Here is a 14,882-nt window from a genome sequence, read left to right on the forward strand (position 1 = left end):
CTGTCACCTCCATTCTCCCCCTAGGGTGCTGCATGCCCCACTGCAGGGGAGCACCGCCTGCATGGCCACAGTGAGGAGTGCTCCTAGGAGTGGGGCACTGCAGGGTCCCACCGCACCCCTCCAGCTGGACTCAGGTCCCCTCACACGCACGGGCCTGCTCTTGACACCAAACCCAGGTCCCTCCCTGTCCTGCAACCAGAGCAGCTTGCACATGGGAGCAGTCATACCCTCCGGGCTTCTGTGATACCTCACCCCTCTCCTCCTCACTCCCTGGTCCTCTGACCTCTCACCCTTGGAGGGCTCCTGGCTCAGCACAGACACCTTCAGTGACCTCATGAGCCCCAGGGTTGAAACTCCATCTGCACCAAACCTTCCACATCTTTGCAGAGATGGGACCTCTCTGAGCTCCAGGTTCACAGTGCCCACTCCCCCACTACCTTCCCTGGGATGTGCAACCGTGTGTTTATGGTTTCCTTTGCTGTGCAAAAACTTTTAAGTTTCATTAGGTCCCATTTGTTTATTTTTGTTTTTATTTCCATTTCTCTAGGAGGTGGGTCAAAAAGGATCTTGCTGTGATTTATGTCACAGAGTGTTCTTCCTATGTTTTCCTCTAAGAGTTTGATAGTTTCTGGCCTTACATTTAGGTCTTTAATCCATTTTGAGTTTATTTTTGTGTATGGTGTTAGGGAGTGTTCTAATTTCACTCTTTTACATGTAGCTGTCCAGTTTTCCCAGCACCACTTATTGAAGAGGCTGTCCTTTCTCCACTGTATATTCTTGCCTCCTTTATCAAAGATAAGGTGACCGTATGTGCGTGGGTTTATCTCTGGGCTTACTATCCTGTTCCATTGCTCTATGTTTCTGTTTTTGTGCCAGTAACATACTGTCTTCATTACTGTAGCTTTGTAGTATAGTCTGAAGTCAGGGAGCCTGATTCCTCCAGCTCTGTTTTTCTTTCTCAAGATTAAATGCACAAATCTTAACTGTACATTTCATGATTTTTGACAAAAGCATACACTTGTGTGACCCAAGCCCCTATTAAGATATAGAACATTATCATCACCCCCAAAAGTTTCTTCATGTCTTTTTCCAGCCAACCCTTGCCCCCCACGCACACCCTGAGGCAGCCACCATCCTGACTTTTTTCCACCACTGGCTAGTTTTTGTGCTGTAGAGCTTGATATAAATGGAGCAGGAGCTCTTCTGCGTAAGGCTTCTTTCACTCAGAGTCACGTGCGGAGATTCATCCACATTGGTGTCAGTGTTTTGTCCGTCCTTGCTTAGACTCCGCCCCTGCACTCTGGCCCTACCCTCTCCCTTATTCCCCATGCCCCGCCCTCCCGCTCTCCAGACCACCTTCTTTCTGACCTCAGGGCAGCAAAAAACAAAAGCAAAAACAAACAAAAAAACCCAGCACTTGCTGTTTTTTCCGCCAACTCTTCCTCATTCAAGCGTCACCTCCACTCGCCCGTCCACTCTAAAGCAGCCCGCACGCTGCCTTTTCTCGGCAGCACTTGTCCCTGTCTAAAATCATGTTTGTTCACAGTCTCTCCCCACCCCCAGCTAAACTCAGTGAGAGCTTGGCCCAGGTCCTCTTGTTCACAGCTGTACCCCTGGTGCTGATACACCATGAACAGTCTTGAATGAAGGGGTGATGAGTGAGTGAACATCTGAATAACCACTGCCAGGCAACTGCCTGCTCTTTCTTGCAAATCTGACCTGTAGGTGCACTGTAGGAGGCTGGCCCATGACTCCTGGAGGCTCCACGTCTCCAGTGGGGCTGAACGGTGCCACAGTCGTCACCCAGCTCTTGCTGAGTTTGCCCCTGGCACAGGGAAGAGGCACTCTGGACGATGGGTGAGCAGCAGAGGGCTCTGGTCTGGCCACAGGCAGATAGCCTCCTGCTCAGCAACAGTACAAAGGGAGGCTGGAAGGCTGGAGGGCAGGCATGGGATCCCCAAAGGTAGGGAGCAGGTCCCTTTGGTGTTTTGCCGTCTACTTTTCATCCCCTTTGGTTCCCACAGGACCCCAGTATTCGCTTAAGCATCCAGTCCATTTCTGGTGCACAGCCCCCAGCGCACTTGCTTCTCTGTGTTCGCAGTTATGGAAAGCATTTGTCTCTCAACAGGCAGACGACCCAAGAAATCATCCACGTTTTACACTTAACCATCAAATTACAGTGAATCAGCTAAGACACGTTCGCAAAAAGAACAACTGCAAACCACACTAGTTTCAAGATATCAGCTACTTAGGAACAGGTGCCTTTTCCAAGCTTATTCTGCAGATATAAGGCTGCACGGTAGTATCAATTCGTCTTTCTGAATTCCCCTGTTTATTCATAGGTTGCTATTTTGCATGGCCATTTCTAGATAGTCTTTGTTGCCAAGAAGTAATGCGCGACGTTCAGTCGGGTTAATAGACCAGGCTGCTCAGTTCTGCCCACCCCCCCCCACGCCCCCCCGACGGTGTCATTTGGGCCGTCTCCAATTATGAGCTACACTCCACAGCCCCGCTAGAAATATCTGCCTTTAGGCAGAGTGAGGTTTTTGTTTTGTTTGTTTGTTTAATACTTTTCTCAGAATAGATTCCCTAAATGGTTTTATATCGCCAGGTCACTTTAATGGCTCTTCAGCTTACCAATAGCGAGCGCTTCATCACAGGCAGGAGGAGTAGTACCTGGCCCTCCTCCCCAACTTCGGCGTTTGGTCTGTCTTTACAAAGTACCTTCTGCTGGGTTAGGGGGCTGCTCACAGACTTGGATGAGATGGTAATTTCCTGGGGAGGGCACTAGGTAATCTCCTGGCCTGGCATCTAAGTATGCAGAACCTGGCTCCTGACTCCGAGGGGCGCCTCTCGACCTTGACCTCCCTGGAGGCGAGACTGCGTGGACTGGGAGTCCCCAGTGCCCCGGGAGGGAGTCGGTGCCCAGAAACATCCGTCTGCGGAATTAAAGCGCGAAGGTGACCCCCTTTCCTGCCCGGGGCCGCAGCGGGGACTCCGGGCTTGGGGGCCAGCGGGGAGGGAGGTGGTCTCAGCACCGCCGCTCTCTCCACCGTCCTCCCACCCCCTGCGTGTGTTCGCGTTCCAGGGCGGCCTGGGACAGCGGAGGGGGAGCGCCGGGTGGGGCGCCCCGGCGGGGCGAGGGGGCTCGTTCGCGTTTATTATAACTTCCCTCCCTTTTAAAGGAAAGCTATGCCCGGAATCCGGGAGGTGGCGGGCGAAGCCGGCGGGGAGGACGTGACCCGCGCCCGCCGCAGGCCGAGCTCGCGTGTCCCCCGAGACAAGGCGGCGCGGGTGGCGCGGCGCCCCCCCTCCCAGCGCTCCAGCGTTGGGCTCCCAGCGCCTCGCCCGCCCCCGCCCACACCTCGTGGGCGGGGCGCCTCCCCCCCCCCCGCCCAGCTCTCCGGCCGCGGCCCCCACCTCCCGCTCGGGTGGCTGGGCCGGGCTGGGCCGGGCTGGGCCGGGCTGGGCCGGGCTGGGCTGGGCGGCGGGCGGAGCGGCTCCCGGCCTTTTTTGGGCGTCTCCTCGCTCCGCGCGGACCTGCGGGAGGGCGCTCGGCGGGCGGCGGCGGCGGCGGCGGCGGCGGCTCTGGGGGTCCCGAGGCGGTCCCGGTTCGGCGCGCTCGGCCACCATGACGGGAAGGTAACTGCCCCCGGGCGGAGGGCGCCGCTGGCCAGGGAGGGGGGCTGCGCGACAGGACCCCCCGCACGCCCGGAGCCCTTCCCGCACGCCGGCCTCGCGCGTCCCCTCCACCTCGGCCGCTCCCGGGCGGCAGCGCCGGTCCGGTCAGCGGCCCCTGCCCCGCGCGTCCCGCCCTCCCGCCGGCCCCTGGCAGCGACAGGTGAAGGGCCTGTTCCGTCCCCCGAACCGCCTGCCCGCACGACGGGGCCGTGAGCCCCGCCCCCTCCGGAGAACCGGGGCTCAGGGTTCAGAGGGGCGGGGACTTGCTCAAGGTCACAAGCAACTAAAGGGCAAGGCGTCAAAACCCAGGCTGTCGGCTTCTACCAGCTTCCCTGTGTGATCCTGTGAGGCCTCAGCTCTGGAGCCTTCTGTAAGCCAGGAATGGTGAAAATGGTAAAAGGTCTGTCTGGGGGCCTGGCCAGAGCTGCCCGCAAACATAGGCTGCGCGGGGATAGGCTGGGGGCAGGAAACTCCTCCAGGCCTGGCCCAGGTTCTGCTCTCATACCCCTTGTGGCCATTGCACAGATGGGGTGACTGAGGCCACAGAGCCCGAGTGACTCACCAGGCCAGTCACATGTCCACCAGTTCCCGGCCAGTGTTGGCCTCTGCGGCCCTTTCTGGAACGTGGCTGGGTACAAGTGCGTGACTCACGGCTGCGTGGGAGGGGCTGGTCTCTGAGGTCCGGGCGCCCCCTTCCAGCCAATCCCTGGGAGGAGGATGCTCTTCTTCACCACCCCTTGACTTCGGCGGAAGGGTGGAGGGCACCCTGTGGCTTTGCTGGGGAAAGGGGCTTGGAGAGGCAGTGCCCAGGAATGGGGAGCGGCCACTCGGGACAGGGTGGTGGACCCAAACCTAGGTGATGTGCAGGGCGGTCACCCAGCCTGCAGGGGCACATTGATCGCTATTAAGGCTGTGGCCCCGAGTCTTAGGGCAGCCCCAGGAACCAGCACGGATCCTGTCACCTGGGGAGTCCTGTGCTTCATATGCGATTTGCTGCCCACTTCCCAGACCTCCTGTCCCGACCCAAGTCTGTGGACAAAGCCAGCGCTCACCCCTCCTAGTGCTCTCGTGTCCTCCGGTCCCTCGCAGGGCGCCCCTGCGGCTGCCTCGCTCCACACCCTCAGAGCTTCCGGGGAAAAGAAGGGAGAGAGAAGGACAGGGACGGAATCAGGAGCAGCGACAGATGGGTGGTGGGGTGGGGGTGGGATGCGTGGCAGGTGGTTCTCCAGGCGCAGAAGAGATCGTAGGGCAGAGCCGCAGGGTGCCAGCTTCTGTAGCAGCTTCTGCCCAGATTCCCCGGGTGGGCGTTGAGGCAGAAACCCTGACGCACCGCTGTTCCCTCAGCAGGAGTCCTCTCAACCCTGAGTCCCAGGGGTCTTCCAGGGAGAGGGGGCCGTCGGGTCAGCCAGACGCAGCCCGGCAGGAGAAGCTGGGAAGGCAGGCGGGGGGTGGGGGTGGGGGAGCAGAGGCCAGCCTGCCCCAGCTGCTGCCTGGCTCCAGTGGGCTCCCTGAGCCTGAAAGATGCTGGTCGTCAAGTGACACAGGGGCCAGAGTGAGCCTTGGAAAACACTGAGTCGGGTTCTTCCTTGTGAAAGTAAAACTGCTCATCTTAGAGAGTTTGGAAAAACCCAGAAACAAAAAAGGTGACAGAAACATTAGAAGAAAGAAAGGAAACACCAGCAGTTCCACTCCTCAGAAATGCCCTCAGGAACATTTTGGTGGCTTTCTTCTTTTCTTGTGGTGTATTCTCGTGCTCATTTGTTTTTCACAAGCTGTGAGTGGTCTGTGAGCACAGTGTTCCACCCTCCTCTGAAGTTTGCCTACCACATGCGGCGTCCATGCCAGGGCTGGCTAGCCTCCCCTCCCCACACAGGCATAGGGGCCAGGCTGGCAGAGCAATGGACATTCAGTCTTTGGGGTGGGCGAGGTTTTTCCTGTCCCAGAAGCTGTGAAGTTTCATTTTCACACCACCATGCCCTCCACACGTCCACTGCCCCCACGAGATGCCAGGGCAGTTCTCACACCTGGATGCTGGTTCTCCACACATCATCCCTTGCTGCCCAGACCAGGCTGACCTTTGGAAACGACCCCGTCCTTGTACGCCTCATGCACCTTCTGGGGCTGTCCCTGCCAACGGCGTAAAGTCCCAGCCCTCCGTGGGACTGGAGCAGATGAGACCAGAGGGAGGGCAGTGGGGAGCCACTGAAGTGACCTGGGGTGACATGCATGACCAGGCATGTCACCCCATGCCTGGGGCTGCTGAGGAAGAGAAGGGGAAGGAGACTGGCCAGGAGGCAAGAAACGGGAGAGCCTCTGCTTGGCAGCCATGGGGCTGGAGACGAATAGACGGACTCAGGGGACCTGGGGGGTGGAGTCTGGACCCAGGACGGATCCAGGAAGGTGATGCCCAGTTTGTGGTGGCAGGTGTGGGAGTGGACACAGAGCTAGTTTGGGCCATGAAGCATTCGAAGAGCTGTGGTGAGTCTAGGGGCAAACCCTGAGACTGGACATGAGGGCCTGCAGCCCAGGAGAGGGCTGAGCTAGGGCGGAAGAGTGAATGAGGCCTGGAACGTGGGCGTGGTTGCCTAGGGAGCAGCTGTGCTGTGGGAAGAGGCTCAGCCCCAGCTGCAGCCCTGGGGACTCCGGACCTTAAAAACACCGCATCTTTGTTCCAGCTGAAGGGGCCTTTGGCGTCACCGGTTTTCAAGCCCGAGTGGGTTATGTCCCCTACCCAGGGACCTGGCCTGGCAGCAGCTGTCTTCCAGAGGGAGCCTGGGACCTGGTGCTCGCAGCAGTGTGACTCAGTGGCTTGGCCTACCCACCAAGTCCCACCCACCGCATGACCGGCATCCGCAGAGACTGCCAGATGGCAGCTGGGTCCCACGCTCGGTGTGGTGCAGAGTGGGGCTGCTAGAGCCCTCTCCTCACACCTACCAGCCTCCCCCGACCCCGATGTGCTCCCAGCTGCTCCCCACCCTCCTCAGGAATACGGCCAGTGACCCCCTCAGCAGAGGAACCTGCCGAGGTGCAGCTAGGGTGGCAGCCAGAGCCCTCAGGACAGCACATGGGGCTGTGATGGAGTCAAGGGTTTAAGCACAGTGGGAAGCAGGTGACACGGGATGTGCAGCTGAGGCCTGAGCCCCAGGCTGGGCCCCGCCCATGGCCCCTCACCGCCTCCCTTTTCCTCTGCTTCTAGTGTAGACTCCCCTCTCTGGCTGGCCTGACCTGTAGTGTGTGCCCAGTTCCGTGCTATAACAACACCTCTACCTGGGCTCACTTCAAGCTACCCACGTGATGTGAAGCAGTTCACGAAATTCCTGAAAACTGAGCAGTCAGCAGTGTGATCTGGCCCAGGGTGGCCCGGGCACACCTGTGGAGAGGCACCAGGCGTTCCCTGCACGGCGGCTGGCCCGCCTCTCCGGCGACACTGCTGCTCCCCGCTCCCACCTACCACACGCAGATTCTCACTTAAACCTTCCTGGGGGCTTCATTTCTAGGTGGGGAGCCGGGCAGAGGGAGGTCCCTGAACTGTGCTCCTTGCTCTGTTTATTCCGATCTTCTGAATTTCTGATGATGTCTATTTACTCGAATTTCCCGTGAGGCAAGAAGGTTGGAATACACCACTCATCATCTCAGGCAAAGGATCTGGGCGAGTCGTCTTCGGCCCCCCAGTGAGGTTGACTCTGGCGGAGAGGCTGTTTGTGGTGGTGTCGCTGGCTCCCCTGGGGGTGGCACTAACCACCCAGCCGGAGAGGCAGCGCCATCTCATGCCTTGCTGGTGGCTGCCCTGGCCCTTGTCTCTGCCCTAGTGAGTGACATAGTTGCATTCATCGCTACGTGTGTGCTGCTTAAACATTTGAGATAGGAATCCCATGCCATGAAATTCACTGTTTCAGAGTGTACAGTTCAGTGGCTTTTAGTACATTCACCACATTATGCAACCATCACTACTAATTCTAGAACAGTTTCACACTCCCAAAAGAAACCCATTTGCAGTCAATTTCCCCCCCCCCCCCCCCCCCAGCCCTTGGCAATTCCTAGTCTGCTTTCCGTCTCTACAGATTTGCCTGTTCTGGGCGTTTCACATAGATGGAACCGTACATTAGGTCACTTTTTTTTTTTTTTGCCTGGCTTCTTTCATTTAGCATCATGTTTTCAAGGTTCATTTATGTTGTCATATGAATCAGTACTTTGTTCCATTTTTTTAGCCAAATATTCCCTTATATGGATATACCACGTTTTGTCTATATGTTCACCTGTGGTGGACACTTGAATTGTTTCCAGTTTTGGCTCTTATGAATAATGCTGCTGTGAACATCCCTATATATATTTTCTACTTTCTGGAGCAAACACCTAGGAGTGGAATTGCTGAGTCACATAGTAACTGTGTGTTAAATTTTTTGAGGAATTGCCAAGCTGTTTTCCAAGTAACAGCACAATTTTTACATTCCCACCAGGAACGTGTGAGGGTTCCAGTTCTCCACGTCCTAATTAATACATCATTATCTGCATTAGTAGGTGTAAAGTGGTATCACATTATAGTTTTGACTTTTATATCCCTAGTGACTTGTGATGTTGGACACTTTTTCAGGTGCTTATTGGCCACTTGTATATCTTCTTTGGAGAAATGTCTACTCAAATTCTGTACCCATTTGAAAATTGGATATTAGACACTCGTCAGATATATGGTTTGCAAATACTTTCTGCTGTGGATTGTCTTTTAACTTGCCTGATAGTGTCCTTCAATGCACAAAAGTTTAAATTTTGACGAAGTCCTATTTGCCTATTTATTTTTGATGGCTTGAGTTTTTGGTTTCATATCTAGGAAACTGTTACCTAATCAATGGAGATTTATACCTATGTTTTTTTCTAGGAGTTCTTTAGTGTTAACTCTAATATTTCAGTTTTCAATCCATTATGAGTCAGTTTTTATTTATTTTTTATTTTTTATGAGTCAGTTTGTATATATGACCTGAAGTAGAGGTTTAAAATCATTCTTTTTCATGTGGTTATTAAGTGGTTCTAGCATCATTTGTTGACAAGACTATTCTTTCCTCAATGAATTGTCTTGGCAGGCTTGTCAAAAATCAATTGACCCTGGATGTATGGGATTATTTCTGAATTCTCAATCCAATTCCACTGATGTACGTGCTTATCCTTATGCCAGTACCATACTGTTTTGATTACTGTAACTCTGTAGTAAGTTATGAAATTGGGAAATGTGAGTCCTCTGACTTTGTTCTTTTTCAAGTTGTTTTGAACAACTATTCTGAGTCCCTTGCATTTATTTCCATATGAATTTTAGGATTAGTCTGCCCATTTCTGTAAAAAAGGCAGTTGGAATTTTGATACGGATTGTGTTGAATCCATAGGTCATTTGAGGGGGAAGGTATTGCTATCTTAACAATGTTACGTTTTCTAATCCATGAACATGGGATGCCTTTCCACTTATTTAGGTCTTCTTTTATTTCTTTCAACAATGTTGCATAGTTATCAGTGTATAAGGCTTACACTTCTTTGGTTAAATTTATTTCTAAGTATTTTTTCTTATTTATTTATTTTTGGCTGTGTTGGGCCTTTGTTGCTGTGCACAGGCTTTCTCTAGTTGCAGCAAGCAGGGGCTACTCTTCGTTGCAGTGCGTGGGCTTCTCATTGTGGTGGCTTCTCTTGTTGCAGAGCACGGGCTCTAGGCACACAGGCTTCAGTAGTTGTGGTTTGCGGGCTCTAGAGCACAGGCTCAGTAGTTGTGGTGCATGGGCTTAGTTGTTCCACGCATGTGGGATCTTCCTGGCCCAGGGGTGGAACCTGTGTCCCCTGCATTGGCAGGCGGATTCTTAACCACTGTGCCACCAGGGAAGCCCCGTATTTTTTTCTTTTTGATGCTATTAAAAATGGAATTGTTTTATTAATTTTATATTCAGATTGCTCATTGCTAGTGACTTTTTGTATATTGTTTTTTATCCTGCAACCTTGCTGAATTAATTTACTAGCTGTAATAGGTGTGTGTGTGTGTGTGTGTGTGTGTGTGTGTGTGTGTGTCAGGGGGGAGTTCTTTCGGGTTTCCTATATATAAGAAAATGTGATGCACAATTAGAGATAGTTTTACTCCTTCTTTCCAATCTGGATGCCTTTCATTTTCTTTTCCTGCCTAGTTGTCTTTGCTAGAACCTCCAGTGCAATGTTGAAAATAAATGAGAAGGCTGGATATCTTGTCTTGTTCTTGACCTTAGAGGGAAACCTTTCAGTCTTTTACAATTAAGTATGATGTTAGCTGTGGTTTTTTTGCAGTTTGAAGAAATTCCCTTCTATTCCTAGATCCTTGAGTTTTGTTTTGTTTTCTTTTGTTTTAATCATGAAAGGTGTTGGATTTTGTCAAGTGTGTTTTCTGCATTCACTGAGATGATCATGTGGTGTTTTCCCTTTATTCTACTGATATGATGTATTGTATCAATTTTCTAATGTTAAAACAACCTTATCTTCCTGAGATAAATCCCATTTGGTCATGTTGTATAATACTTGTTATAGGCTTCTAGATTCAGTTTTGTTGAGGACACCTGTATTCATAAGGGATATCGATCTGTAGTTTTCTTGTGATGTCATTCTCTGGTGTTGGTATTAGGGCAATACTGGCCTCACTGAGTTAGGGTGTTCCCTCTTGGTTGATTTTTGGGAAGATTTTTGTGAAGGACTGGTGTTAATTCTACTTAAACATTTGATAAAATTCGCTAATAAAACCATCTGGTCCTGGGGTCCTCTTTGTGGGAAGTTTCTTTTCTTTTTCTTTTTTTTTAAATTACTAACCTATCCCCTGTACTTGTTACTGGTCTATTTGGATTTTCTGTTTCTTCTTGAGTCAGTTTGGGTAATTTATATCTTTCTAGGAATTTGTCCATTTCAACTAGGTTATTTAATTTGTTGGCATATGATTGTGCATAGTATTTCCTTACAATCCTTTAAATTTCTCTAAGTTCAGTCCCTTGTTTCATTCTGAATTTTAGTCATTTGAATGTTCTCTTTTTTTCTTGGTCAGACTAGGTAAAGATTTGTTAAGTTTTGATGATCTTACCAATGAACCAACTTTTGGTTTCATAGATTTTCTCTATTTTTTTCTAGTTTCTATCTGATTTATTTCTGCTCTGATCCTTATTATTTCCTCCTTTTGCTTACTTTGAGTTTAGTTTACTAATCTGTTTGTAGTTCCTTAAAATGGGAGGTTAACTTATTGATTTGAGATTTTTTTTTTTATTAATTTATTTATTTATTATTATTTAGGGCTGTGTTGGGTCTTCGTTTCTGTGCGAGGGCTTTCTCTAGTTGTGGCAAGCGGGGGCCACTCTTCATCGCGGTGCGCGGGCCTCTCACTATCGGGGCCTCTCTTGTTGCGGAGCACAGGCTCCAGGCGCGCAGGCTCAGTAGTTGTGGCTCACGGGCCCAGTTGCTCCACGGCATGTGAGATCTTCCCAGACCAGGGCTCGAACCCGTGTCCCCTGCATTGGCAGGCAGATTCTCAACCACTGCGCCACCAGGGAAGCCCTGATTTGAGATTTTTTTACTGTAGATATTTACGGTTATAAATTGAGCACCACTTGAGCTTCATCCAATAAATTTTGGTCTGTTGTGTTTTCATTTCATTCATTCCAAAGTATTTCCTAAATTCCCTTGTGTTTTCTTCTTTGGTTCATTGGTTCTTTAGGAGTATGTTGTGTAATTTCCATATACTTGTGAATTTACTAACTTTCCTTTTATGATTGATTTTAATTTTATTCTGCTGTGGCCTGAGAATATGCTTCTTATGATCTCAATCATTTTAAATTTATTGAGGCTTGTTTTTTTTTTTTTTTTTTGCGGTACGCAGGCCTCTCACTGTTGTGGCCTCTCCCATTGCGGAGCACAGGCTCCGGATGCGCAGGTTCAGCGGCCATGGCTCATGGGCCCAGCCGTTCCGCGGCATGTGGGATCTTCCCGGACCGGGGACGAACCCGTGTCCCCTGCATCAGCAGGCGGACTCTCAACCACTGCACCACCAGGGAAGCCCTGAGGCTTGTTTTATGTCCTAATATATGGTCTGTCCTGGAGAATATTCCATGTGTCCTTAAGAAGAATGTATATTCTGCTATTGTTGGGTGGAGTGTTCTATAGATGTCTTTTAGGCCTAATTGGCTTATAGTGTTGTTTATGTCTTCTATATCCTTGCTTAGCTTCTATATAATGGTCTATCCATTATTGACAGTGGAGTATTGAAGTCTCTAGCTATTATTTTTAAATTATCTATTTTTCTCTCAATTCTGTCAATTTTTGCTTCAGGTATTTTGGGGCTTTGTTGTTAGGTGCATATGTTTATACTTGTTATTTCTTCTTTATGGATTAACTCTTTTATCATCATAAAATCTCCTTCTTTGCTCTTGTAACAATTTTTGCCTTGAAGTCTATTTTGTCTGATAGTATAGCCACTCCAGTTCTCTTTTGTTTGCTGTTTGAATGGTATATCTTTTCCATTCTTTTATTTTCAGCTTTTTGTGTTTTTGAATCTAAAGTGAACCTCTTGTAGAAAGCATATAGTTGGATCACGTTTAAAATATCCATTTAAAAAAATTCAAAAAACTTTTAATTGGAAAGTTTAATCCATTTATATTAATGTAATTACTGATAACTGGGGTTTACATCTGCCACTTTCCTATTTTTTTCTATTTGTCTTACATCTTTTTTGTTTCTTAATTCCTACACCATTGCCTTCTTTTGTGTTAAATTATTTCATTATGTAGTCATCTTTAAACCAGATGGGAAAAAAAGGTTTACAAACAAAAAATACATTTATACTGTCTTTTATATTTATCTTATGGTTACCTTTACTGCTCTTAATTTCTTTTTTGTTTTTAAATAATTTAACAGGTTCTTCTCTTTTTTCCCTATTTATTTTTTCCTGCATTCGGTCTTCGTTGCTCCGTGCGGGCTTTCTCTAGTTGCGGTGAGCAGGGGCTACTCTTCGTTGCAGTGCTCAGGCTTCTCATTGCAGGAGCTTCTCTTGTTGTGGAGCACGGGCTCTAGGCACGCAGGCTTCAGTAGTTGTGGCCCACGGGCTCAGTAGTTGTGGCTCACAGGCTCTAGAGCACAGGCTCAGTTGTTGTGGAGGACAGGGTTAGTTGCTCCAAGGCATGTGGGATCTTCCCGGATGAGGGATTGAATTTGTGTCCCCACCATGCTGGCAGGCGGATTCCTAACTGCCACTGCACCACCAGGGAAGTCCCTGCTCTTAATTTCTTCATGTGGATTTGAATTATTGTCTCGTGTCCTTTCGTTTCATCCTGAAGGACTCTCTTTAGTATTTCTTTTCAACTCTAGGATTTGTTTTTGGTCCCATTTTATAATTTCTCTCTCTTTATTGATATTCTCCATTTGGTGAGAGATTTTCATACTTTTCTTTAGTTTTTTAGATCTGGCTTCCTTTAGTTCTTTGAACGTATTTGTATCAGATGATTTGAGGTCTGTCTAGTAAGTCTAACATCTGGGCTTCCTCAGGGACAGTTTCTGTTGATCGCTCTTTTCTTTATGTGTCTAGGTCATTTTTTTTGTTGTTTCTTTGCGTGTATCATAATTTTTGCTGAGAACAGAACTTTTCAAATAAAATAACGTGGCAGCTCTGGAAACCAGATTCTCCCTACTCCCCAGGGTTTGTTGTTGCTGCTTATTGTTTGTTTAGTGAGTTTTCTGAACAGATTCTGTAAAGTCTGTATCTCTGTCATTTGTGGCCACTGAAGTCTCTGCCTGGTTAGTTTAGTAGTCAGCTAATGATTGGACAGAGATTTTCTTGAATATCTGAAACCAGTAAGTCTCCCAGCCTTTACTGAAGGCTCTGAGTGTATGTTGGGGCACAGTTTCAACATCCAACCAGGCATTTTACAACTCCGCCTTAGTCTTCACTTCCTGATTGTACAGAGCCCAAAAGGTCCATCAGAAGTGAGAGCTTAGGACCCTCTAAGGACTTTCCTGAGCATGCACGTAGCCCTGGGCATTCGCATGGCCTTCTAGATTCCCAGGAATATGTCGGTTCTTTTTGAAGCCCCTAAGGACATCTCATTCCTTGGTTTTTCCTTTTAAGCTTTTTGATTAGTCAGTTGCCCAACTGTCCCCTTTGCCTGTGACAATGGCAGCTATGATAGTAATACATAGGTAGCTGTGATAGTAATACATTTGAAAAACTCACCCCAGGAGAGGCTCTGAGCACTGGGTAAGTGTGAGTGAGGTCACATAAAAACCAGCCTTTCAAGTGGGATCTTCCAGGGAAGACCAGGTCTTTCTCCTTTGGGAATGAAGCTTTGAAAGAGTTTCCACCCTGTTCTGCTCCCTCATTACTGGGAATGCAGCCAGTTACTTTTCCAGGCAGCTATGGAGTTAGGAAGTGGGGATTAAGGACTAGGATAAATGAAAACACCAAAGAGGTGTTCTTACCAAGATTCAGCTTTTATAACCCCCTCCCAGTTGGTTGTTTTTTAAATTTCTCTATTGTTACTGAGGTATAATTGACATACAACATTATGTTAGTTTTAGCTGTACAACATAATGATTTGATATTTGTATATATTGAGAAATGATCACCACAATAAGTCTAGTTAACATCTAGTTAACTAGACACCATAGTTATAAAAAATTTTTTTCCTTGTGATGAGGACTTTTTAGATTTATTCTCTTAGCAACTTTCAAGTATGAAATACAGTATTATTAACTATAGTCACCATGCTGTACGTTACATCCCCATGATGTATTTGTCTTATAAAAAGAAGTTTGTATCCTTTGACCCCCTTCACCCATTTCACCCATCCCCCCCACCCCCACCTCTGGCAACCATCAATCTGTTCTCTGTATCTGACCTGGGCTTTTTGTTTTGTTTTGTTTTTAAAATTCCAAGTACAAATGTGACCACACAGTATGTGTCTTTCTCTGTCTGACTTATTTCACTTAGCGTAATATCCTCAAGTTTCATCCACATTTTCTCAAATGGCAAGATTTCATTCTTTTTTATGGCTGCATAGTATTCCACTGCATTTATATACCGCATCTTCTTTATCCATTCCTCCATTGACGGACACTTAGGTTGTTTCCATATTTTGGCTATTGTAAATAATGCTGCAATGAACATAGAGGTGTGTATATCTTTTCAAATTAGTGTTTTTGTTTTCTTCAGATAAATACCCAGAAGTGGGATT

At 48.7% G+C, this 14,882-nt stretch overlaps 1 protein-coding gene across 1 annotated transcript in view; it reads left to right on the forward strand.

Annotated features, from left to right (window-relative positions):
- The first annotated feature begins 3,515 nt into the window (after positions 1–3,515).
- The window catches only part of LIMS2 (LIM zinc finger domain containing 2), a 35,966-nt gene continuing 24,599 nt past the window's right edge, over positions 3,516–14,882 (forward strand). The window contains exon 1 of the mRNA XM_082841453.1: positions 3,516–3,642. Within this exon, the coding sequence (XP_082697579.1) occupies positions 3,632–3,642 (11 nt within the window). The 5' untranslated portion in view covers positions 3,516–3,631. The remainder of the gene's footprint in view (positions 3,643–14,882) is intronic.

This window comes from Leucopleurus acutus, assembly GCF_964270905.1.
Source record: "Leucopleurus acutus genome assembly, chromosome: 6".
Taxonomy (NCBI): domain Eukaryota; kingdom Metazoa; phylum Chordata; class Mammalia; order Artiodactyla; family Delphinidae; genus Leucopleurus; species Leucopleurus acutus.